The 23397-nt window shown below is 41.8% G+C and overlaps 1 protein-coding gene across 13 annotated transcripts in view; it reads left to right on the plus strand.

The window, feature by feature from the left end:
• The window catches only part of FGGY (FGGY carbohydrate kinase domain containing), a 478496-nt gene that overhangs the window by 413464 nt on the left and 41635 nt on the right, over positions 1–23397 (plus strand). For 8 of the 13 annotated variants that reach the window (XM_075002919.1, XM_075002923.1, XM_075002917.1 and 5 more), the window contains 4 exons: positions 2043–2190; positions 4271–4345; positions 9763–9883; positions 13664–13758. In XM_075002919.1, the coding sequence (XP_074859020.1) occupies positions 2043–2190; positions 4271–4345; positions 9763–9883; positions 13664–13758 (439 nt within the window). Of the gene's footprint in view, positions 1–2042; positions 2191–3512; positions 3693–4270; positions 4346–4466; positions 4523–9762; positions 9884–13663; positions 13759–16485; positions 16613–23397 lie in introns of those variants that run through there. The other 5 variants (XM_075002920.1, XR_012646580.1, XR_012646582.1 and 2 more) reach the window with 5 other exon arrangements.

The following is a 23397-nucleotide window of genomic DNA, read 5'->3' on the forward strand; positions in this document are numbered from 1 at the left end:
TGCTCGTTTCAGGGCAGCTAAATATCAAATACTGCTGGGCTGGGTATGGGTAAGAGAAGAGGGGCACGGCTGCAGCTGGTATGGAGCTTCTCAGGGCAAATGGGAGACAGGACTGGGGTCCTACTGGCGGGTGGGTAGTGGCAGAGACTCCTCTGGACAGGTGAGTGACGGGTCTGTGGCTGACCAGGGAGTTCTCTGCTGGAGAGGGGTGCTGGGGGGGCGTGTCTCTGGGCTGTGTCTGTGGAGTTGGGGAGCCTGTGGATCTGATTGAGGGAGGGAAGTGAGGGCCCAGTGATTGTTCTGTCCTGGGGCCTCTAATTGCTCAGTTGGGCCTGATGACACTGTTCAATGCACTTAGTTGACAAACAGAACTGGTTGGCTTATGAGAGAGCTCTGTCGTTCAGTCTACCCGGACATAGAGTTGTAAGGCATAGATATATGGGAAGAGGAGGATCTAGACATATAATGCTAGGGCTGTCTGCTTGCCTGAGAAGTCACCGTTAAATGTCAAACTCTGCTCTACAGGGTTTGTGCTCTGGAATAACTTCTCCCACAGGGATTCCATGTAGCAAGAGGCCCAGATGGAAGCTCGGAAGTAGGAGAGGCCTCATATATAATGAAGTTGCCCTCTTCCTTTTTCATTCTCACCCCATAAAAGCAAGGCTTCTACTGGAAATGCAGTGACTGGTTATTAGCAGGTCCTGTTTATAATATAATCTTTAGGGATGCAGAAAATAAGGCTACTATATGAAAAAAGAATCATTGTAACTTTCAAAATTATCCTAATTCAGTTCTAGTAAAGCATAGAAAGTACATTTTAAAGAATGTGAATAATGATGTGAATTAGTTATTTTAATGTCTTCCAAGTGTACTTCATTTTGAATGATATTCTCTGATAGCACACACGTGGAAAGGTATAATTGAAACAACATGCCACTGAATGGTTGAATGCCAAATATAAGTATACAGCTGCTAGGAGGTCAGATGTCAAAGTGGTAAAGCGTATGGCAGGTTCCCTTAGGGATCTCATTAGTGCACAATTGAATATACATGCAGAGGCTAAATGAATATCACTGTTTTGGACCCACAGTAAATTAGACAATGACTGATCAATTGTAATTAGGGCTAGATGCTATTACTGACCAAGATGCTTGGAATTAAATGGCCTACTCTGATTCCTTAGGCATCAAGACCAAAAATAAAATTATGAATCTGTTTATGATGGTATAAGCGGTTTCTTAAGAAGTATTCTAACCATCATTGCAACATATTTTAACTGGAATGTTACTAGCACCATTGCAAGCCAGAACATTGAAGAGTTCATCATTAATCCTGCAACCACTTTTGGCCCAGGAAAAAGGCACTTGAATAAAGTGGAGACGTGTATATTATAAAAACCCAGAGAAGACTAAATTTAGGAACCTTAATCTGGTCCTCCCCTGCATAGCAACATCTAATTGTCCCCACTCTATCCTAATTGTTTTGTTTTAATTAAACTGCGTGCTTGAATATTTGTCTCAAAAATAGAAACTTTAATATAAGGAACTCTTAATTAACAACAGAAATTACTAACATTTGTAAAGGGATTGTATTTTCATTCCTCTTTGGGAATCATTTTATTTCTTCACTCCCTCTCAGTTTTCCTTTCTCTCAGTTTTCAGTGTGCAGTTGCTTTCCCTCCTCTTTGTCTTGTTGGCACACTGCCATAATGCCAGTCAGCTGCAGCTTCTGGACTGTCCAGCAGGAGGTAATGCGCAAGTAGTGTGGCTGCTACTACTTCTGAAGGTCACTCAGCTTTCACTGTCTGCCCACCTCCCTGTCCAGTGTGGGAACTCAGACCTTCTGTCTGACAGTGAAGTTTAATTATGCCTGCCCCCAATTCTCCAGTGCCATATGCCTGGCAAGGAAATGATTCTCTTTTAAGTTTGGCTTTTGGGCCCCTTTTGATGGTTTTCTTGCGTTTGACATTAGACTTGCAAATGTTTTATGTTCACTGAATAACCTCCCTCCTCTTTTTTTTCCCCAACTTGTTTTTCTTCTAGTGCTCAAAATATATATACATACTTGAACAGTCACCTGGATCTGATTAAGAAATCTTTGCCTGTGGGTTTCCTCACTGTTGATTTACACGTTTGGCCAGATTTCCATGGTAACCGATCTCCTTTAGCAGATCTGACACTGAAGGGCATGGTAAGAAACAGCCTGTCTTTGCAAAAAGGTCAATACAGAACAAAGGGGTAAATTTAAAAAAAAAAATAGAAGGAGCATTTTTATTTTAAACTTGCTCCTCACTAGTCATTCCGACTGTCCCACAGGATTTGGATTTCTTGCTGATATTGTTGAAGTTGTTGAAATCAGCAAGGGTTTTTGCAGCATATCACCAATCCAGGTTCTTCTAATACCACTATTGCCTCATTCATTTGCTGAAAATACAAAGAATTATGTCTTCCATCCAGCATCTTCTCTGGCAGTCATATTTTAGCGAATTGAATAGCGCCACTCATTACTTTTTTTATACCCACCAGTCCACTTAATTTTTCATTCTCCATAGGGAATTGGTGAGTCTCAATCCAAAACTGGTAGGGGGTAGTCAGAGACTAAGAACTACATAAAAATATTGCAAGGAATGATTTTGCAATTTTCAGTCATACTGTGAGTTCATTACACTTTTTCAATTGCTATTGGTCATTTTTGACAGAAGCTGGAAAACTCCTGTGTAATTGTTAGCAATGGGCATGCAAGTGTCCATAAATAAATTAAATACAGTGTCTCTTGAATTTTTATGCATTTTCTAAAACTGAGCTGAATCTAATTCCCAAGAGCTGGTGAATAAACTCAATAGATAATTTCAGTTATCAGCACTGTTGAAGCTGACACTTAAAACATTTGAGAGCTTCACATGTAATTACTGCTACTAAATATGGGAAGGTTCATAGTGTATATTGCGGGGCAGGTGGGGAGAGGAGGCATTCAGGTGACAAATGGTTAGATGTGTAAATTCTTGCACAGCAAAATGAATAATTAGAGGTGGGACACAACAGTTAGGATCTCTGAAATTACCTGAAACTCAGGGATGTGAGGATCTGGGAGAGTTGTGTCGGGCTCATCTCTGATAATTACACACCCCTCAAAGTCTAATCTGGTCCTATCAATGAAAAATCTCATCACTAGGAAAAAGTGGTGGTGATGAAATATTTGAGTGGTTTTTTTTCCTAATGTTTTTTCTTCAGCTATAGAACTGAAAAGGATGACACTTGCGGATACTGATTAATGACAGCAATTCCTCTTTGATTCATCCATTTTGAGAATGCAGCAACGTACTGAAATATGTTCTTATCATAAAAAGGATTTACTTGTTTGGTTACCCTTCAAAAGCTGTGAAAAACTTTGTCACATTTTTGCTTCCAGCGAAAATATATTAAAAAAAAATAATTTTCCAACTCCATACCAGTGCTAGGAACAAGTGATATGCAATTATTTTAATTGGCACTAATGCTTACTTCGTTTTTCAGACGCCCTACCTTAGTCTCAAGAACATAACTGTGAGCTGTAAAAACACCAGTAAACTGAGTGAAACAAGGCTAAGTTCTGCCCTTAGGTACATCTGATTATCTTCTGCTGTGGGAGTGACTTGTAAACATTTTGATCCTTAGTAAAAGTGTACTAATTTCTACAAGAAATATTGTCTGCAGGTGGGTCATTATTCCCCTCTCCCCCTTGAGTCTTTTATGCAAAAACTAGCTATTATAGTTCATGTTTTTTAGCACGGTGAGGAGCAAAGTTAGGCTTTCACTGGTTCTGATATAAGTCCAGAGTAATTATACTGACTTCGGTAGAAGGAATTTGGATTTATGCCAGAGTAAATGAAATCATAATCTAGTCCTTAATTATTAATTGTCTTTCAGTGGAAGAGCATGTGGGAATTTTTTTTTTTAAACAGAGTTTCATTTCATAGGGCTGGACTAAATGTACTCCCACAGAAGATGAGCACCTCATAGGAAAACTGTGCTGGCAAAAACATACAATTTTATAAGGGATTTGTGTGTTATTTTGTTCACTGTTTCTTTGCAAAGGCAATTTCAGTTTCTGTGGTTCCTATCCAGATCACGAATAAGAGAATTAACATAACAGTGTGTGTGCAGCTCACAAAGACATGATTAGAGTTTTCATTTAAACATGTAGCAACAAGAAGGCATGCCTTGTGTTTCACAGAAAATGCTGAAATTTACCTCTGCTCAATCTGAACATTTTCTTCTTGTGTTCTGTGCAGGTGGTTGGACTGACATTGTCTCAGGGCCTTGATGAACTCGCTCTTATCTACTTGGCCACAATTCAAGCCATTGCTGTAAGCCATTTAAAAGTGTCTGCTTTTTATAAAAGCATGAAGGGCTTACTTAAAAGAATTGCACTTTGTGTCACACAGCAGATTGATTATGCCCGCCTATAAAATAGATTTCTAATTACAGATGAACTCACCAAATACATTCTGAAAGGAGCAAGATAAACATCACATGTGTAGAGGATTGCCCCCTCCCAGGGAAGAAGCCCCTGAGGGACCCTGCTTGCAGGGAGGAGAATTCCCTAGAAGAGTTTTTTCCCAAGTTGTTCTGACAAGGCAAGAAATGCTGTGTATGTCTCTGCAATGGAGTCTCCTCCTCTTCTGTCAGAGATGATAGATGAGTAAATACAGCCCGAAAAGGGGATGGCACATGCATAAAGGAAGAGAGATGCAGTCAAGGTCTACACTGTACATTTAAAGCAGCGTAACTATTTGGCTGAAGGGTGTGAAAAATTCATGCCCCTGAGTGACACAATTATATCTATTTAAGCCCTCTCCCATCAACATAGCAAGTGGCTGTCATAGCAGATGCTTCTGTCTCAGCATAGTAGCATCTTCAATAAAGTGGCACAGCTGCATCATTTTAAGTGTAGACCTGCCCTGGATCGCTCCCAAGCCTAGATATACCCTTCTGCATGAACCTACAAGGTGGAGCTCTATGCAGTTCAGGAGATCTGCATGGGTGTGAGTAGTGGCCATATATTGTATTATCTTCACCAGACCTGCATGGTCATGGAGGGAACACTTTCCTCAGGTGCACATCAGAGACTGTGGCTGTATCTACATTAGAGAGTTTTGTCAACAGAAGGGGCCTTCTGTCAACGTAATGCTGGGAGCATCTACACACACAAAGCGGTCTGTCAACAGAGTCTCAGCAGAACTCTGCATTTGTCTTGACAGAGTTATCCCTCAAAAACTGGAGGAATAACGCTTTTGTTGACAGAAGTGAAGTGTAGACACTTCCGTCCAGAGAGAGAGAGTGGGCTTCCGGTTCACTGGGAAGCCCTGTTTGCAGAGTTCCGGTCAGCCGTTCTGTTGACAGGGGGCAGGACAGTGTGGCTGCTCTCTGTTAACAGAGCAGATTGTTTTGTTGATCTGCTGTTGTGTGTAGATGCATTCTTTTGACAGTTTCTGTCGACACATCTGTGGTGACAGACATTACTGTCAATAGAATCTTCTAATGTAGAATCTTCTAGTGTAGTGTAGCTTATGTGACATGGGGTGGTGTTGATAGTGTGGTGCTGTTTGGGTGGGAAAGGAAATCAAGGGAAGGAGAGGGCCTTATTCTGTTACAAACCTCTCTTTCCTCATCCCTGTGGCATGAAGCCAATAATTCTGCAGACTGAAACTCCAGGCATTTCACTCCTCCTGCAGTTTTTTCTGTTGCAATGTATGTTATTGACCTGTGTGAATGATTTATTTCCCCTCTCAACTCTCAGCCCAGTTAATGTTTAAGTAGATGGAGAGCATCTCTCTCCATTAAACCAAGAGCCATAGGTGTCCATTGATGTATGTATATGGTGCAGGTGTGAGTTGGGCGTGTGTGTGTGTGATTTTACTGGAGTAAATTTAGAATTTAGCCCCACTTCTCCAAGCAAATTGTTTATTTAAACAGCAAAAAATCTTCACTTGAGTGGGTCAGTTAACTCGTGTTTATATGTAGATACTCCTGTTTGTTCACCTATCTATAAGTCTGTCTGTTTTATACTGGTGTCTAGTACTGTAGTATCTTTACATTGGAATGCTTAACTGATTTCTGCATATGTCATTACAAAACTATACTGTGTAAGTGTAACCATACAGTGAGTTAACCCTGGCCATTGTTTTCTAATGGGAACAAGAGTTTCTGGATAACATGGACCTATCTGGCATGTGAAATTGCAGTGTGGCATCTCACCATCTGAAAGAGCAGCATGGGCGGTTGTAAATTTACTGCAAATGACATATCTGGTGTGTTAACACTCCTTCTGAAAATCCTGATCATTTAATCTGAGCCTGGAATTAATTAGTGCCAAATATTGACCCCTTTCAAACCAACATAATGGTGGTATACTTGGTGCTTTAGTACAATTCTACGATTTAAATATAAGCATGTATTTGTGTTTGTTTATTGTCCAGTGAAAGAGGCTGAAAACCAAAACATTTCAGTACCAGGTGCCCTGTTGTTATTTCACGCTAATGAGTTCTCTGCTGGACATCCTGGGAAAGCTACCTACTGTATTATCTTATTGTTTGGGGTTTTTTTTTTTGTTTTTTTTTGTTTTTTTTCATATACTGCATTTTAACATGAAGTTCAGTGTTGATAAGCATCTTTTTGTAATGAATTTTTGTCCATGATAAAGAATATCAAGATAAGATTTGCACTACGTTCTTTTTCTTGGTAACTTAACACATTTGCTTTTAAAATTCCATTGATACAGTAGGCAGCCATCATAAATGGGTAGAGGGAAATTTATGCCTGCCTTTCTTGATGGCTTTCATTAAATAAAAAATTAGTTTTCAAATCCCTCACCCTTAATTTTCACTTCGTTTTTTATGTAACATTACAAGGAAAATCTTCCTGTTCACTAGAGCCAGGGTTCTGTACTACTCATTGACTTCAATGGGAGCAACATCAGACACGGAACCCAACATTAGCAAACGTGCAGACCTTGTCAAAACCACAAAATACCAAGCTGTACTCACCGAATGGTAATCTTTAGCCACTTAGAGAAAATTTAAGGTTAAATCAGTCCCTTCTGCCATGAGTGGAAGAAGTTTAGTTTTAATGGAAATATCTCTGAATTAAAATTTCTAGCAGGTAACAAAAAATAATTTTCACAGCATGGGCTTTACAAAGTATTTAGAGAGTGAGAGAGACAGAGTCTGTGTCTGTTTGTTCTGGGGGAAATTGCTAATAAATTGGAATATCAGTAGCTGTGAAAGTGATTATCTTTTGGTTCCTTGCATGTCAAAATTCAGTACTACAGTGAGACTATTGTAAGCATACTCAGAAATATGATTATCATTATCAAAGTCAGTTTTTAGGAGAGAAATACTTTTTAGAGTAGTTTTATTTTTGTGTAATTAAAATTATAACTGTGTGATTTGGGAAGTTAGCCCCCTGTGTCAATATGGAAATGGTAGATTTAGTCATCTGTCCTTGTGTTCATTTTCGTTCATCATAACATTTTTGTCTTTAAGCAAACTACATTTCAAGGCCTATCCAAAGTTGTGCCAGCTTTTCCCAATAAAAAAATCTGGCGTTACTTAACTGGTCTCAGCTTTCACTAGTCCAAAAGGCAACCTGGGTTTGAGAAAGGTTCATTGTAGATAGGCTTCTTGGTGCACATGGAAACCGGGATCAGGAAATTAGGTTGAATTTTCAGCCAGTTTATGATTTGGGGTGGAAAAATGTAAACTGGGCAGTTTTGGTAGAGCTCCACTTCTCATTTTTGGGTAGGGTTGCTAACATTTTCATTACAGAAAGCCAAACACCTTTGTCCCACCCTTTCCCTGAGGCCCTGTACCCTTTTGACCCTTATCTCTGACCCCACCTCCATGTACTACTTTCCCCATCCCTGTGGCACTCACTCTTGCCCACTCTTGCTCACTCACTCATTTTCACTGGGTTGGGGCAGGGAGTTGAGGTGCAGAGTGAGGGGATGAGGGCTTTGTCTGGGGGTGAAGGTGCCACAGGAGGCCTGGGATGAGAAGCTGGGGGTGCAGGAGGGGCTCAGGTCTAGGTCATAGAGCTGGTTTGTAAAGGGGGTGAGGGCTCTGACTGGGGTTCTGGGCTCTGGGGTGGGGCTGCAGATGTGAGATTTGGGGTGCAGGAAAAGGGTATGGGCTCTAAGGAGGATTTCAGATGTATGAGGGGGCTCAGGGCTGGGGCAGTGGTTGTAGCATGGGAGGGGGTTTGGGATGCAGGCTTTGGCCAGTTGTCATTTACCTCAGGTGGCTGCTGGAAGAGTCCAGCATGCCTCTGTGGCCCTTAGACGCAGTCACACAGTGGACTCCCCACACTGACCTTGGTAGCAGCTACCACGTCAATTGCACCCATTGGCCATGGTTCCCAGTCGATGGGAGCCTCAGAGCTAGTGCCCAGGGCAAGGGGCATCATGTGAAGCCCCAGTGTCCACTCTGTGCTTATAAGCCTGACATGCTTCCACTTCTAGGAGCCGTTCAGAGTCGGGGCAGATAAGTCGTTTGCCTTAGCCCTGCTGTGCTGCCCATCTGATTCTCAATGGCCTGATCAGTGGTGCAGACCAGAGCCTCCAGGGTCTCTTTATGATTTAGTGTTCCGGTCAAACACTGGACACCTGATAATCCTATTTTTCAAACCTGAACCTCAAAACACAACTCCTGGATTATCGGCCGATTTCAGAATCCCCAGAGGGAGCACAGTTAGCCTGCATAACCCTGTGACCTTACCAGTCCTCCTCCGGTAGGCTATCTCCCCATGTGATATCACAAAAATTCAGAGCAGTTCTGGCACTTGAGATAACAGCTTCTTGGTTTGAAAGGGAGGATGCTGAAGGCCAAACATTTTAAGTGAAGTTTCTGTGACTTGCTTTCCTCTTAGTTTGACAAATCCCAACTTTACCAGCCTTCAGGTCATGCAGCAAGGCTCATCTGTGCTGCAAGGCCTGTCAAAGGCAGGAGGGCTAAGCAGCTGATAGAAAATGGTGAGGAGTGTCATGGTCCTGCTGAGCTGCTTCTGGCACTGTTAGTGTCTCCTGCACTCCCTTGCAGTTACTTAGGCCTTGTCTACACTTAACTTTACTGGCAGTCTAGTTCAACTACAAAGTCAATGCACCTAACATGGCATCTTTCATTCCGTAAGGTCAATGAGGGCTGCTCTCCCATCAATGCTGGTTATCCTTCTCATTTTGTGGGAGTCTCAGCATTGACGGGAGGATGTTTGGAGATCGATTTATTGTGTCTTCAGTGACGCTGTAAATCGACTCCCGGTGGGTCGATCCCCAGCATAGTGCTTCCCCTCAAGTTGTTTTCTTCTGTCACTTACTCTCTTGGTCACAAACAACCACTCCTCACTGTCTCCCCATGGTTTCTCCTGATCTTTCTCAGCCTGGTTCTGTGCCAGCTCTAGATTGCTATCCTTTAGTTGCCCAGCCCCCCTTCTCTCTCTGGCTGTGCATACAGACAGTTATTGGAGACCCTGCTCCTCCTCCAGCCAGCTCCCAAGATGCTGCTTCTAGCCTGCTGCTCTTATGCATTCCTTTTCTTTCTGGTTCCTCATCCCTAATGCTTGCAGTGTGAACTTTTGTAGTCTCTGTAGATCCTACAATGCAGCTTAAGTGCCTGATGATATACTGAGTCCTTACTCCTGTAGGCCTACTCCTTGCCTTCAGACGATCACTTTGTGTAATTTCTTTCTGAGTAAATTGTCTATGCTCATCAGTATTTTTCTGTCTTTGAAGTTGGGAACAAGATACATTTTGGAAACTATGCAGTCTGCAGGGCATCACATCAGCACCCTGTTTCTGTGTGGTGGGCTGAGCAAGAACCCCCTCTTTGTGCAGATGCATGCTGACATTACTGGTAAGTTAGAAAGAGGAAGCAAGGAAAAAGAGAGCAGTAAACTACTTTTTATTATTTTAGGTGTCTATAAACTTTGTGTTTTGAAAAATAAATATTCTCTTAATAGGGAACTCTGTTTTGCTGGTTGGCCAAAAGCTATTTAATGAAATGCTACTTCCTGAAAGACTGGACTTCCTGAAATGTAAAGACGCTGAAATAACACAAAGGCAGGGTGTAAACAAATGCCCTATTCCATATTATTAACAAACAGACTCCTAAAGAAACTGTTTATGTGATTTCCCACTTGTAGACCTTATTCTTTGAAAACTTTATAGGACATTTCTATAGTATATAGAGAATTGTAATCTTTCTATAGATTCTTTTTTTAGAAAAAACAAAAACAGCCTATAGAATTAAAAAGCAAGGATTTTGTTTGCCATAAAATTCTATAAATTGGTTGAAACATTCTATAGAAATTATTCTTCTGTTAGAGGAGAATCTCAGATGAGAATTTAGCTCTAAGGCTTTAGAATAAGTTTATGCAGAAACTTTTCAGTTTATATAATAACTCTGTTGGTTTCATCCCATTTGAATTTTATAGGACTTTCCTCTGACATCTATTGCTTACACTGAACATTTTCTTGGTTATACAAAGCCTGCCTAATCGGAATTCCTTCAGTGTCTCATATTAGTCAGATAATTTAGGAACCAATCCTGTAGAACTTAACTGCTGCACAGTCTTACTGACTTTTGGTTAGATTTCATATGGATACAGATGCCTGTGTAGGTTGACATATTTTCAGGAAGGGCGTTCAAACGTGCAGTTTCTTTGTTATCTCCATTCTGTCTTTATTGGTTGGGTGTCTTTGCACATCTGTAAGTCAGTTCAAGATGTTTTCTTTAAAAATGTGGAAAATAATGTCATTTAGTTAAGACTTCAGATACTGTGTTTGTTTTAGGGCATATTTCAAATTAAGACAGTCAAGATGTTTTGAATCCAGTTTAAAACTCGTATTGGAGGTATTTGGTGTGTAGGTTTGCATCACTCTGACATCAAACCAGGCATTCTCCCTTGATGCAGGAAGAGAGATGAAGATCTGCATCATGTAATTATACCAAATGGAAGCAGAAACAGAGAACCATATGACACAATGATTATTGACCTAGGCTAGATATACACAGTATTGCCACATTGGTGCTTTCTATTTGTCAAACAAATCAAGTCCACACCTTCCCTTATTTAATTCAGAAGAAACATATGATCATTTTTGTTGCAAATAAACTTGGAATTAAAGCTGCTTTCTGATTTCTGAAATGAAAGATCTATTAATAGGTATTCCTGTTAAAATTTAAACTGGAATCCTTTGACCATAACTAATGGCTAAGTACAATTCAGGACAAAAGGCCCTTTTCCATTCTTGGAATCCCCCCATTTGTAAAATCCATGACTAACGAGGGATGTCAAAGTTCATCTGACTGAAATGCTCTTGCTTCTGTTGAACTCACTAGAGCCTATCAGATAAAATAACTCGCATTCCTGGATCAATCCACTATTCTTTCAGGAAAAGAAAAAATTCTGAATATGTTACTGTTAGATACAAGTGCCATTACTCAGCCATGTAGACTGCCAATTGGTAATTTCAGAGAGGGCTTAAAAAGCATCAGACTCTTGTTCAGCTGGTAAGATGAATATGTTCATTCTGAGGACACTTTAAGAAAATGTGCAGTCGTTTTAAACCACACAGAAAGTTGCTCAGGGCTTTAAAGCTCAACAAACACTGATACTGGCAGTAACTTCACTTTCTGTCTTATCTGGAAATATTCAAAGGTCCAGACCCTGATCCTGAGCTGAGGGTGCAGCTCATGAGGGGGAATACAAAGTGACCAATCAGATTGATCCCCTCTGGATGTAAGTTTTAGAAGCTTGAGGGATGATCTAAGTAAATGGGGCTGAAAGGGGCCATTCCAACCATGAAGGATTGCTGGGGTACAGAGAAGCTATCTGGAGAGAGGGGCTTTGGAATGGGAGCAAATATAGTATTTTGGCGCCAACCAAGAATCCATCTATTCTGGAGAACTGGGTTAAGGCAGCTTTTTGCAGGTGAAGAGGTGCAAAACTGCCATAAGATGACTTAATGTTTAGCCCCCAGAATGTCGTCGTGAATTATTCTTAGTCTTCCCACTTTAACATCAACTCCTTGGCCGCATCTGCAGTACAGAGATCTTTCAAATGATGATCTTCTGGAAGACCACCTTTCAAAACCACGTGCCCACACACAAAAAAGCAGATCAAAGGATTGACCTGCTCTTTCAATAGAGAGAATCCACGCAGTCCCCGCTCTTCTGAAAGAACAGGCCAGGGATTGAAAAATCCATCACCAAGAGAACTGCTTTTTCAAAAAAAGGGCTCACAGAGCATCTACGCCTGGGTTTTTTTCCAAAAGAAGCTTTCGAAAGGAGGTGCACTTCTGGAAGAAGAGCTGCATTCTTTCTATTTCAGATGGAAAGAGCGCATTTTGCATGTGGACGCTCCATGTGTTCTTTCAAAAAAGGGCCTGATTTTCTGAAAGAACTTGCTAGTGTAGATACAGCTGTGAAGTTTTCTTCAAAGAGTTTCCTAGCCTCTTACCACGGTAGACCTGCACAAGAGCAGCAGAGCCTCTAGATTGACACCGTACAATCTTAGATCCAACCTTACATTTTAATATCTGGAGTTGTGCTTATCACACGTAATTTGTATTGACTCAAATGCAACTGTCCACAAGCAGGAAGCACTTCTTCCAGTTTTCTTTCTTTGCAGTATTGGGCCTTTGTTATATAGATTCAGCCACAAATGAAAATAACTTATTGATAATAATCAGGGAAGTCACAACAATGCCAAGTACTGCAATAGTACTAGAGAATCTTTTAGGCTAATGATAATGACTGTTACTAAAAGAGCCTCCGCTAAGAAAACACATGGATTTGTGTCCCAAAAGGGCACAAATGAAGTGTGAGGAAGACCAAAAGGTTGATATTTAATTTATTTTACTTTTTTTTCCTACTTGCTTTTTACACTGAAAACTCAGCTCTTTTCTACCCAGGTTTTCCTGGAAAAGATGGTAGAGGTTAGAGAACCAATAGTTATGTTATCAAAAGTACTAAGAAGGCAAATGAATGGCAATAATTATTTTTATATTTTATGGTGGGGTTTCTAAAATCTATATAACTTCCATGTTTTACAAACTAGTGGCAGAAAAAAATCTGGCTGGGTTTCAGTCTCTACATGGAACAGTGGGGAAATTGTATAGTTTACCACTTTGGTTCTGCCAGCAAAACAACTTAAAACAAAACAAACAAACAAATAGAAGGAAGAGGACAGCTGACACTGTTGATTCAGACTTGTGGCGAAAGAGAAAGGACTCAAGGGTGTGGGTTTTTTTTAAACACCAAGTAAAGAAGCAAAAAATGGCATAATCCCATTTTTCCACTACAGGTCATCTTTTAAACAGAAGACTGATTTAGAGGGTGCAGATGGCTGATTTTAAAGACGTTTGCAATTAGGAATATATTGTCAGAGGTCTGCGGTTTTGTTCCTTGTATAATTTATACTGTGTGTTAATATTTTACTGACATTATGTAAATTATGTGTTTTGCCTAGAGCCTGGGATAGGTACCGCAGAACTGCCATTGCTTAGCCATTCAGGATGTTTGTGCAGTTGGCTGATGGAATAAACCACCTAGCCTGTTTCTCTTAAGTTATTGTGTCTTTAGCGTTGCACCATTTCATTCTCTATTAGAAGTGTGTTTCTTTCTTGTTAGGCAAGCCCATTGTCCTGTCCAAAGAGGTAGAGTCTGTTTTAGTTGGTGCTGCTATTCTTGGAGCGTGTGCCTCTGGAGATTTCACTTCTGTACAGGTATGTAAGAATGGAAAAAAACCAAATCTTACTGTTTCCAGTTTTCATATTCACTTTTTTATTTTGCATGACATACAGGCTATAGTTAACATGGAAGAAAAATGTACGATCTACTTTGCAAGGTAGATAGAATACAGTCTCCAGTGTATTTACTGACGATTTTTCCCCTTTCATTGACCCATGCCCCATCATTGTTATGCCTTGTTTCTCTTGTGTGTGGCGAAACTGTGAGGTGAGGCAAACACATGTCACTACTGATACAGTTTGCTTGGCTAAGTTGGCAGATAAATAAGGAAAGTGTTCAGTAAGGCCCAGATTCTGCGATTGAGTTCCAGGTGAATACGGCTGCACATGGAGCTCAAACAGGCTCAGATCCTCGGGCTGCATCTAGGTTACAGGGATTTGTTGTTAGAAGTTTGTGTTGGAAGATATCTTGAGACAAAACTTCTGTCGACAGATCGCATCCAGACGGTAGGGTGGATCGAAAGAGCGATCTGCTCTTTTGACAGAGAGCAGCCAGATTGCCCAGCCACTCTGTCAGCAAAACAGTCACCCAGAGCCACAGTAGACAATGTTGCACAGTGCCCCGGAGGCCTTTTCTGTGGGCAGAAGGCCCCCCAGAATGTCCAGATCAGTGTTTTGTCAACAGATCTCTGTCAACATCAGTGTTCTTTATGGTGAGCCAGGTATGGCTGTCAACTAAAGCACTGCATTCTGTCGAATTGCTGTTGACAGAACATGCTTAGCAATCTGTACACTCCAAAGGTTTGTCAACAAAACATCCATTTTGTTGACAAATCTCTGTAGTATAGACATAGCCTAGGATTGTAATCACTGTTAGCACGTCCACTCTGTCATCCTAACTTTCATGTTCATAGTTAACCCTGCTTCCAATTCCTGGCACTGGGGAATCTTAGAGAGGTCACATTGTAAAAGTTTCATGCCGTTGTAAGTATTGCAGTCATCTGCCACAGTGACTCAAAGGTCACCACTAAGGATGGAACTTTGGGATCTTTGCTCTGAAAATGTAGACTCCAGCTACTTAACTTCATTAACTTTAGTAGAAGTAGCATTAGAACTTTAATCCTTTGTAGATCAGCTGCTACTGAATGACATAATTACAAACATTTAAACAGGTGTTGCATGGTTTCATGTTGCAATTGTACACATAGACACTAGACTGTAAATTATAGTGCATTTGCAAACACTCTCATACCAGAACAGCCTCTGCCTTCATTTTTTAAGGCAAGCACAGGAATTGTTAAATGAAATTTTGAACAGAAACTGAACAGTGGGGCAGATTCTCAGCTGGTAAAAACTTGCATAGTCCCATCAAAGTTCATTAGTAGATTTACAGCAGTTGAGCATTTGGCCTAGTGTTCTAATTTTTTCCAAACATGGAATAGAAGAGAGATGTTTCTGCTGAGTGATATGGATTAGCTGTGAATAGCAGTTCCCTTTCAAAAGAATTCTCTTAGTAAATTGAATCTGATTGCAACACATTAAGAATCTTGTATCGCAATGTATCTGTGTTTTATCTTCGTGGCGCTTGCAGCTAGAACATGATCATTCTGAAAAATGCAATTGATTTCAGTAAAAGCATCTCGTGCCAGGCTTCATATTTAATTATTGCTATTCCTTTAATCCTTTCAAGATTGCTTTCTGGCCTCAAATATATGGGTGTTTCGTTTCAAGTTTTAGCTGTCCTATGCACTGATACTTAGTAAGCAAATATTTCAAAACTCACCATACTAAGTCTGTTTTTGTGAATGTTAGTAAATTGTACGCTGTGAAATTGTTCAGTGTCAGCTGCCTTTTCTCATATGTGTTTTTTTTTATTTGACATGTCTCCTCATCCTGACATGCCCAAAATATTTCAAAAGTATAATCCATCCAAGAAAGTCAGAATGCACACTCTGCTGAATACTGAAGTGCAATCTATTCCTTCAAACAGTACTCTGCTGTAAACTGCAGCTGGACTCTTTCAGCCAGTTACATCACAGAACTATTATGTTTGCTTTCTGGAATGAAAAGACTGGGGAAACCTCATTCTAGAAGCTTAAGTACACCCTTCTAAATGAGGAAAACAGTAACCCCGATGGATGACCTTGCACAGGTCACTTAACATTTCTGTGCCTCTCTTTCCCCATTTAACATGCTGATAGTGACCTTCTTTGTAAAGCACTTTGAGATCTACTGATAAGCACTGCGTAAGAGCCAGTGGTCCCTGTAAGCTGAGCGCTTGGGTGGCCACCCAATAGAGATTCAGGTGCGACCCAGCTGAGCAGCAGAGCGCCCATAGTACCCACTGCTGGCAACGTGTGTTTCTGTTGGTGGTGCACATCTGCACATACCTTGGTGCTCATAGCAAAATTTATTCTACCCACAGATGCAAAAATATTGGAGGGAACCCCGATAAGAGCTAATTTCTGGGTCACATGATTGAAACGGTACTTGTCAAGATGAGGCACCAGCACTTTTGACTGTCCCCATCAGTATCTGTAGAATTTAAGATTAAAATCGTTGAATAGTGTTGTGAGACAGATTGATCACCGACAGACCCAGAGAGCGAGGAACCCCTCAGGCAGCCCTGCCAGTCAAAGCCAGGTCATACCGGCCTTTCTGGTTGGAAGTCAGTGTGCGGGACAGGAAGTATAAAAAGCAGATCTGAAAGTTCAGTTGGGCTGCAGACACAGAAGGTACCAAACACCTCTGTTTGCCCCCAAGCTGGGAGACTGCTGCTGAGCCTGGAGAAGCTGAAGACTGGCAAAATCTGCTGAATCTGTGTGCTGAGTTGACCACTGAGTAGCTGCCACCAGTACCACAGGCCTTCTACTTGGACTGCGCTCTACAGAACCAAGTACAAACTGAGGGGGAGGTAGGAAGTGGCCCAGGAGCGGCTGACCCTACTCTGGTTTCAGCACCACCTGAGTGCTGTGGTCAGGATCCACACTGAATCAGTGGCCAATCTCTGCTGCCGGTGTTAGGGCCCTGGGTTGGGGCACAGTGGAGTGAGTAGCATACGTCCCCCTGTCACTCCAACCCTGGGGTAGTAGTCTCTACCTCCCAAGACTAAGGAGCCAATGCCTGTCAGCCATCCGCTGGAGTCAAGATGCCTGAAATCCTTGCTGAACACAGGACTGAGGCATGGATTTTGGTTTCTCCACCCTGACTGAGGGCTGGCAAACTCTATCTGTTTGCTGTTTGACCCACAGTACAGGCCTAAGGTACAGACTCCCTGCCCCACCCTTCCTGAGGACCTGGGTTATCTACCTGCTGTGCTGCTCAACCCTTAATACAGTCCCAAGCTGCAGACTCCTGCGTTGCTAATTCCCCAGAACAGGTCACACCCCTAAGCTTAGTGAGGCAGACTGACCTCCCATGGACCATAGGGGGAGCAACCCCACGACTGAACTGCTAAAAATACCAAAATATTTGATACTTTAATCCATTCCTGCACACTGAAGATAAAATGGTCTGATTTTTCTGGTGTGCAGAGCACTGCATTTCCCATTAACCTCAAACGTTCAGAAATGATTCTCAATGTGGTGTACTGTAGTAATTGATGCAACGTATTTTTGGCAGCCTGTCTGAGTCAGCTGTTGCATTCCTAAATCAGCCAGTGGATCACTGCTGCGTAACATTCAAAATAATACATATGATCCTTTGATCAAGACATTGCATGATAGCACATGGCTAGCCATGGACTGGAAACTGTGGTTTGAAGGTGGGAGACTTCATCATGACCAAAACGCACATGCAAAAAAGAATTAGCTTGTAAAGTCGAAGAGCAGTGTCTCTCATTTGAACTTCAAAGGCACGATGTTCAAAACAACAAAAGCACAATTATGTTGCTAATTTATAAGTGCTGTTATTGCAGTTGCATGTGCAGCTTGGCAGTATCACACACCAGAGGCTGCTAAGGGCATACCTGGCATTTTGACTATAAAAATAAGTGATTTGACTGAATAATCACAATAATTCTGTACAGATTTGGCTTGTACATACTGGTGGGAGATTTTAGCAGAAAGAGCAAACACGGTCACATTCAGCAATGCTATTTTTCCACTCTCTTTAAATAAAAAAGTTTTGTATAAGGAATTAAAAAAAAAAAGGGTAAACATAGAAAAAAGGATGAAGAGAAAATTCCTGGGTCTGAGGGTTGACCCGTAACCCCTACCTTTAGTACCCAGCCTTCCTAAAGGCAGCCTCCCACCTTTGTCTTGTGTTCCATGTAGCCACTCTTAATTCAAAGGCTGTTCATGTGAACAGCACTGTTTCCATTGACTGCAATTAGCTTTGAATCAGACCATGGCCATTCCTTGAAAGTTTCTGTGAATGGGAGAGGGGAAAATTGGTTTTGTTTTTTTAGCAGAGGTGGAAAAGGTACCGCAAAAGTTATTTGAGTAAAAGTAGAGCTGCTGGGGGGAGGGGCATACTTAAGTACAAGTTACCAGCATCCCTCTGGAAAACTACTTGAGTAAAAGTAAACATGCATATATGTCACATTGATTGTACTCAAGTGTCCAGAAGTGAAAGCAGCTATACTTTTCCCCAAGTAACTTTCCACCTCTGTTGCCTAGGCATTTAAATCATCCTCATAACCATCTGAGCATCTTGTTCACTGGGGAGCATCTTGTGAACTTGAGTCTTGTCACAGAACATAGATATATTCATGCAACTTGAGAGAAATCATACCATAAATGTTCCCACTGAATATGTTTTAAGAACACACTGCTGGTTAAAATGCACTACCTACAACATACAGTAATACCAACGGCACAGCACCATAGACAACTGAAGTTATTAAAAATAATTTTAACATGAAACCTATATCTGCTAACTGCATTAAAATTAGAAACAAGTATGTAAATCCTGTACCCTCACTTAAACTTGTATGCAACATGGTAATCTGATTGTTCAGGCCTCTTCCAAACCAATACACTTCTCCATACTGGTGCTATAAATTACACTTAATTTTATTGTAATGTTTTCCAGTAGGAGACTTTATTGACTAGTGTGTTAGTGATGTAGTGTAGCTCTTTTTCCAGAGCTCTTTGTTTGTCCCATGTAACAATAAGGGAGAATATTGTAAGTTGTTTGCCTTATTTTTACTCAGTTCTCACCGAGTCAGAACTTGCATTCAAGTGGGCATTTGGATTGGTTTTGTCCCTGTAATTTTGATAACCGTTTTAAAAAAAAACAAAACAAAAAAAAACCCATGACTTTTGGGGTGCCTTGGTTTCTGATTCCCCAGTGTGAGGTTCCTCAAAGTGGTCTGATTTTCTGAGATTGGGTGTTCACTGAAGCAGGACCTCTGTAGAGATTCGTAAGTCAGACATCCTCCAACTGCACCATCCAAAAGCACTAGTTACTTTTGACAATCTTGGCCTTGATTTGTTGTGCTCTGCCAACCAATGTGCCGAGTGCTATACAGAAAGTAAAAACAAAATAAACTCTTAAATGCAGTTGAACTGTGCCTATTTCTACTTACGAAGCATTGGAATTTGACTCTTTTTGTCTTCTGCTGTTGCTCGAAAATTGCACTCTGTAAATCTCTGGACATGTGGCATACCTTCTTCAGCTTTTGTGGTGATAGTGCTACACAGACAGACCTCGCAGCTATGGGGATCCAGAGGAGGGGGAAGAAAGTAGTGCAATAGTGTGTCATTAGAAAATCACCAAAAAATACCATTCCTTTTACTGGGTGGTGAATTATCTGCTTGTCAGTATATTTTACCCAAAAGCCCACTTAAATGAATGGGAATCTCTCAACAGATCTTCCTGGGGGTTTGATTAGAACCATTATTTATATTTACTGCAACAATAATGGCTTCGGACCTGAAGAAGTCATACTGTAGTCATACATGTTTCTTCTCACAAGGCACTAAGCACCAATTTAGCACCTAATATTTTCCTCTTATAAAATAATACTTTTATTGCACTCTCAGGAGTATAATACATGGGGTTTTCCCCCCAAAATCAGTCAGATTCCAACTTTTAAATTTTGCAAATGTTTGTTCTTTATAGAATATTCCAAATAAAGTATCCAAATCTTATCTTACAGATGAGAGCAAGTCAACAGGCATTCCTTAATGACTCATGGATTAAAAGGGATTTCTTTTAAAATATCATATTCCCCCTTTATTCCTTATCTTTATTGACCACATCTGTGCTAACAACAGAGTTCTCAGAATACTGTCTATCTTGCAAAGAAATGTTTGAAACTGAGGGTTACTGCAAAATTTGTAGCAGCCCATGTTACAATTTAATTTGCCAGATTCCAGCGTGGGTTTAAAAGTCCAAGCCTTTATTCAAAACTGCTATTTCATCTTTAGGTAATTCTACCAAGGAAAGATGTATAACATCCATCTCTACTGACTGGTTACCATGTGTTGTTCCTTCAAAGAAGGTTGAGTTCCCTATTTAACTCTTCATGTATCTCCTCTGTGGCTTGTCTACTTTGTGCTAACGAGGAATTAAAACATGTGGTCTGCTCAATAAAAGAATGCTCGGAGTGAACAGAATTATCCCCCATTTCATTCTTGATTATTTAAATCTCTAGAATCTCCTGAGGGAGGAAAAAACCTTCTATTTTCCTTTTTGCTATTTAGTTGTGTCTTTTAATTTGCACCAGCCTTGTATCGTTTTCTTTTGGTTGGCTAGTTCTGTTTCTGTAGCTACAAGCTCTAAAACAGGCCACCTGTCTCAGCACTGACACATAGGAGACAATCCGTGGTGAGTTGGTGCCATATAAAATTACATGAGATGAAGGATTTTTTTGAAATTTATATGCCAGTGAATGAAGTAGCCCTATGATGCATGCCATGATGGGTCAGTTTAGAGGCTGTATCTGTTGAGCACCAGGGTCCTGGTTCATTGTCTGTCTATGCACCTTTCTTAGTGATCATTTCATAGAAGCATAGGGCTGGAAGGGCCTTCAGGAGGTCATCTAGTCCAGCCCCCTGCTTCAAGCATGATCAACCCCCACTAAGTCATTCCAGCCAGGACCTTGTCAAGCCAGGACTTAAAAACCTTGAGGGATGGAGAATTCACCACTTCTCTAGGTAATGCATTCCAATGCTTCACCAACCTCCTGGTGAAGTAGTTTTTCCTAATATCCAACCTACACCTCTCCCTCTTTAACTTCAGACCATTACTCCTTGTTCTGCCATTTGACACCACTGAGAACAGTTTCTCACCCTCCTTGTTACAGCTCTCATTCAGGAAGTTGAAGGTTGCTATTAAATCACCCCTAGGTCTTCTCTTCTGTAAACTAAACAAGCCCAAATCCCTCAGCCTATCCTCATAGGTCTTGTGCTCCAGTCCTTAATCATTTTTGTTGCACTCCACTGCTCCAGTGCATCCACATCCTTTTTATTCTGGGGGGCCCAAAACTGGACACAATATTCCAGATGTGGCCTCACCAGTGCTGAATAGAGGGGAACAACCACTTCTCCAGATCTGCTTGAGATGCTCCTCCTAATACACCCTAGTATGCCGTTAGCCTTCTTGGCTACAAGGGCACACAGTTTGCTCATATCCAGCCTTTCATCCACCGTAACCCCTAGGTCCCTTTCCGGTATACTGCTGCTTAGCCAGTTGGTCCCCAGCCTATAACAATGCTTGGGATTCTTCCGCCCCAGGTGCAGGATTCTACATTCCTCCTTGTTGAACCTCATCAGATTTCTTTTGGCCCAGTCCTTCAATTGATCCAGGTCACTCTGGATTCTATCTCTACCCTCCAACGTATCTACATCTCCCCCTAGCTTTGTGTCATCATCCATGGGAAAGAATTAGTTTCCACTTTACATTAGCAACTCCTCGTTGGTAAAAGTGTTCAATAAATAAATGTCAAAGTTTAAATTATATTGTTACTTAGCTTTAGTTGTATGTAAATGAAAATCAGAAGAGAGGTGCAGTTTAATTTGGCAATTGTTCAGGTTTTACTTTGGGATAGCCTACTAATTTAGACATAGCAAATGTACTTGGCTCCAGGATTATTACCCTATAAAAACCTGATTGTTCCTTATTGCACATTAAAACAATTAATAACATTTCAGTAAGGTCTCAGAGTATGTGAGGGCTCTGTTCCGCGTGCCTTCATGTAAACCTGATTTCACAAAAGTGGGGGTCCAGCTTTTTCCTCTGTAGAACACACATTCTCCAGCCAGGGAAGCAGCAGAAAGGTAAGTCCTGGGATGCGGGGGACAGCTGGGGAGGGTTAAGCCTGGCGGTGGGTTGGGGCCATGGGAGGCGGGGGGAAGGGGGCTAAGCCTGGGGTGGGTTAGGGCTGCAGGGGGGCGAGGGGTGGAGTTGAGCCAGGGTGGCGAGCTGGAGCCCTGCTCAGGTGGTGTGCGGGGGAGGTTGAGCTGGAGTCTCACCTGAGGGGTGGTGAGCTAGAGCCAGAAATGGAGTTGGCAGGGAAGCAGGAGCTAATTGCGAGTGGTGAGCGTAACTGCATGGCGGCTGAGCCAGGGCCATGTGGAGCTGGGGTGGGGTTGAGCCAGGGCAGTGAGGAGTGAGTTAAGTGCAACTGGAGCTTCCAGATTTACTGTAGGAATCGGGGGTCAGCCACGTAAGAGGCGGGTCGCGTACTCTGGGTTCATGTACTCTGAGACCTTACTTTATCTTTAGGAAATGCAATTACCAGTTTTCATTTGGACTGGGCATGCTAAAATGGGATATTCTCGACAAGGAATAGGGTAAAGAAAGGAAATATTATATGGGGCAATTCAATGGGTTTGAACAGAAACTTTGTTACCAGGGGAGTAATTTTGACATAAGTATTGAGAGGGCGACAGAGGTTGGCTTTGGGCTAGTCTGTCAAGCATTTATGCCATTTTAACTCTCCACAGTGCTTGGAAAGCATCTAAACATGGAGTGAGAGCAACTGCAATGAAATAATAATGTATAGCTACTGCAGTAAGTGTGATCAGTTCATGTGCATCTACACAGGTGGATGCCCGCCCATGTGCTTCTCTTCCTCTGTTCCTCCAGTGCTTTGTATCTCTAGCTCTCTTCCACACAATATTTGTGTGTCACGCTTCCTCTGAGTTCTCATTCTCGAGCCTCCCCTAAAGAGTTGTGTCCCCCTCCCAATAGAATATTGTTCCCCACTTTGCAAAGTGAATCAGGAGTGTCCTACGCCTGAGGGAAGGAGAATGTGCTTTCCATTTCCTTTGAGTTGGGCTCCTAGAGTGATGCTGGATTCTTGCTTCTGGCTCCTCCTGAAGACTGAGTCTCATGTTGCCTTGGTTCAGCAGATGGCAGGTAGAGCTTTAATCTGTACGGAAGAGCTCTTGGGCAACACCACAGATGAGGAAGTATTGAGTCTGCTGCCCCTCAACACTCTGAAATAGCCTTCAGTTCCTTCCCTCCCTGGCCTCTCCTCCACCACACTCACAGATTTGAGGAAGAAAGTCCCTTGCTCATCCCCCTTATGATTATGCTTACATCTGCAACCCATTTTTCTTCTTCGAGTGGTCCCCGTGGGTGCTCCACAATAGGTGTCGGGCTCGCCCAGCGCCGCAGATCGGAAATCTTCCAGCAGTTTCTCCTGGATCGCACATGCGCCGGCGCGCGCCGCTCCCCTGCATGCCCCCGGCCACGTGCGCGATCCGGTCCCCACCAGTTCCT

This window comes from Carettochelys insculpta, chromosome 9 (genome assembly GCF_033958435.1).
Source record: "Carettochelys insculpta isolate YL-2023 chromosome 9, ASM3395843v1, whole genome shotgun sequence".
NCBI classification, from domain to species: Eukaryota; Metazoa; Chordata; order Testudines; family Carettochelyidae; genus Carettochelys; species Carettochelys insculpta.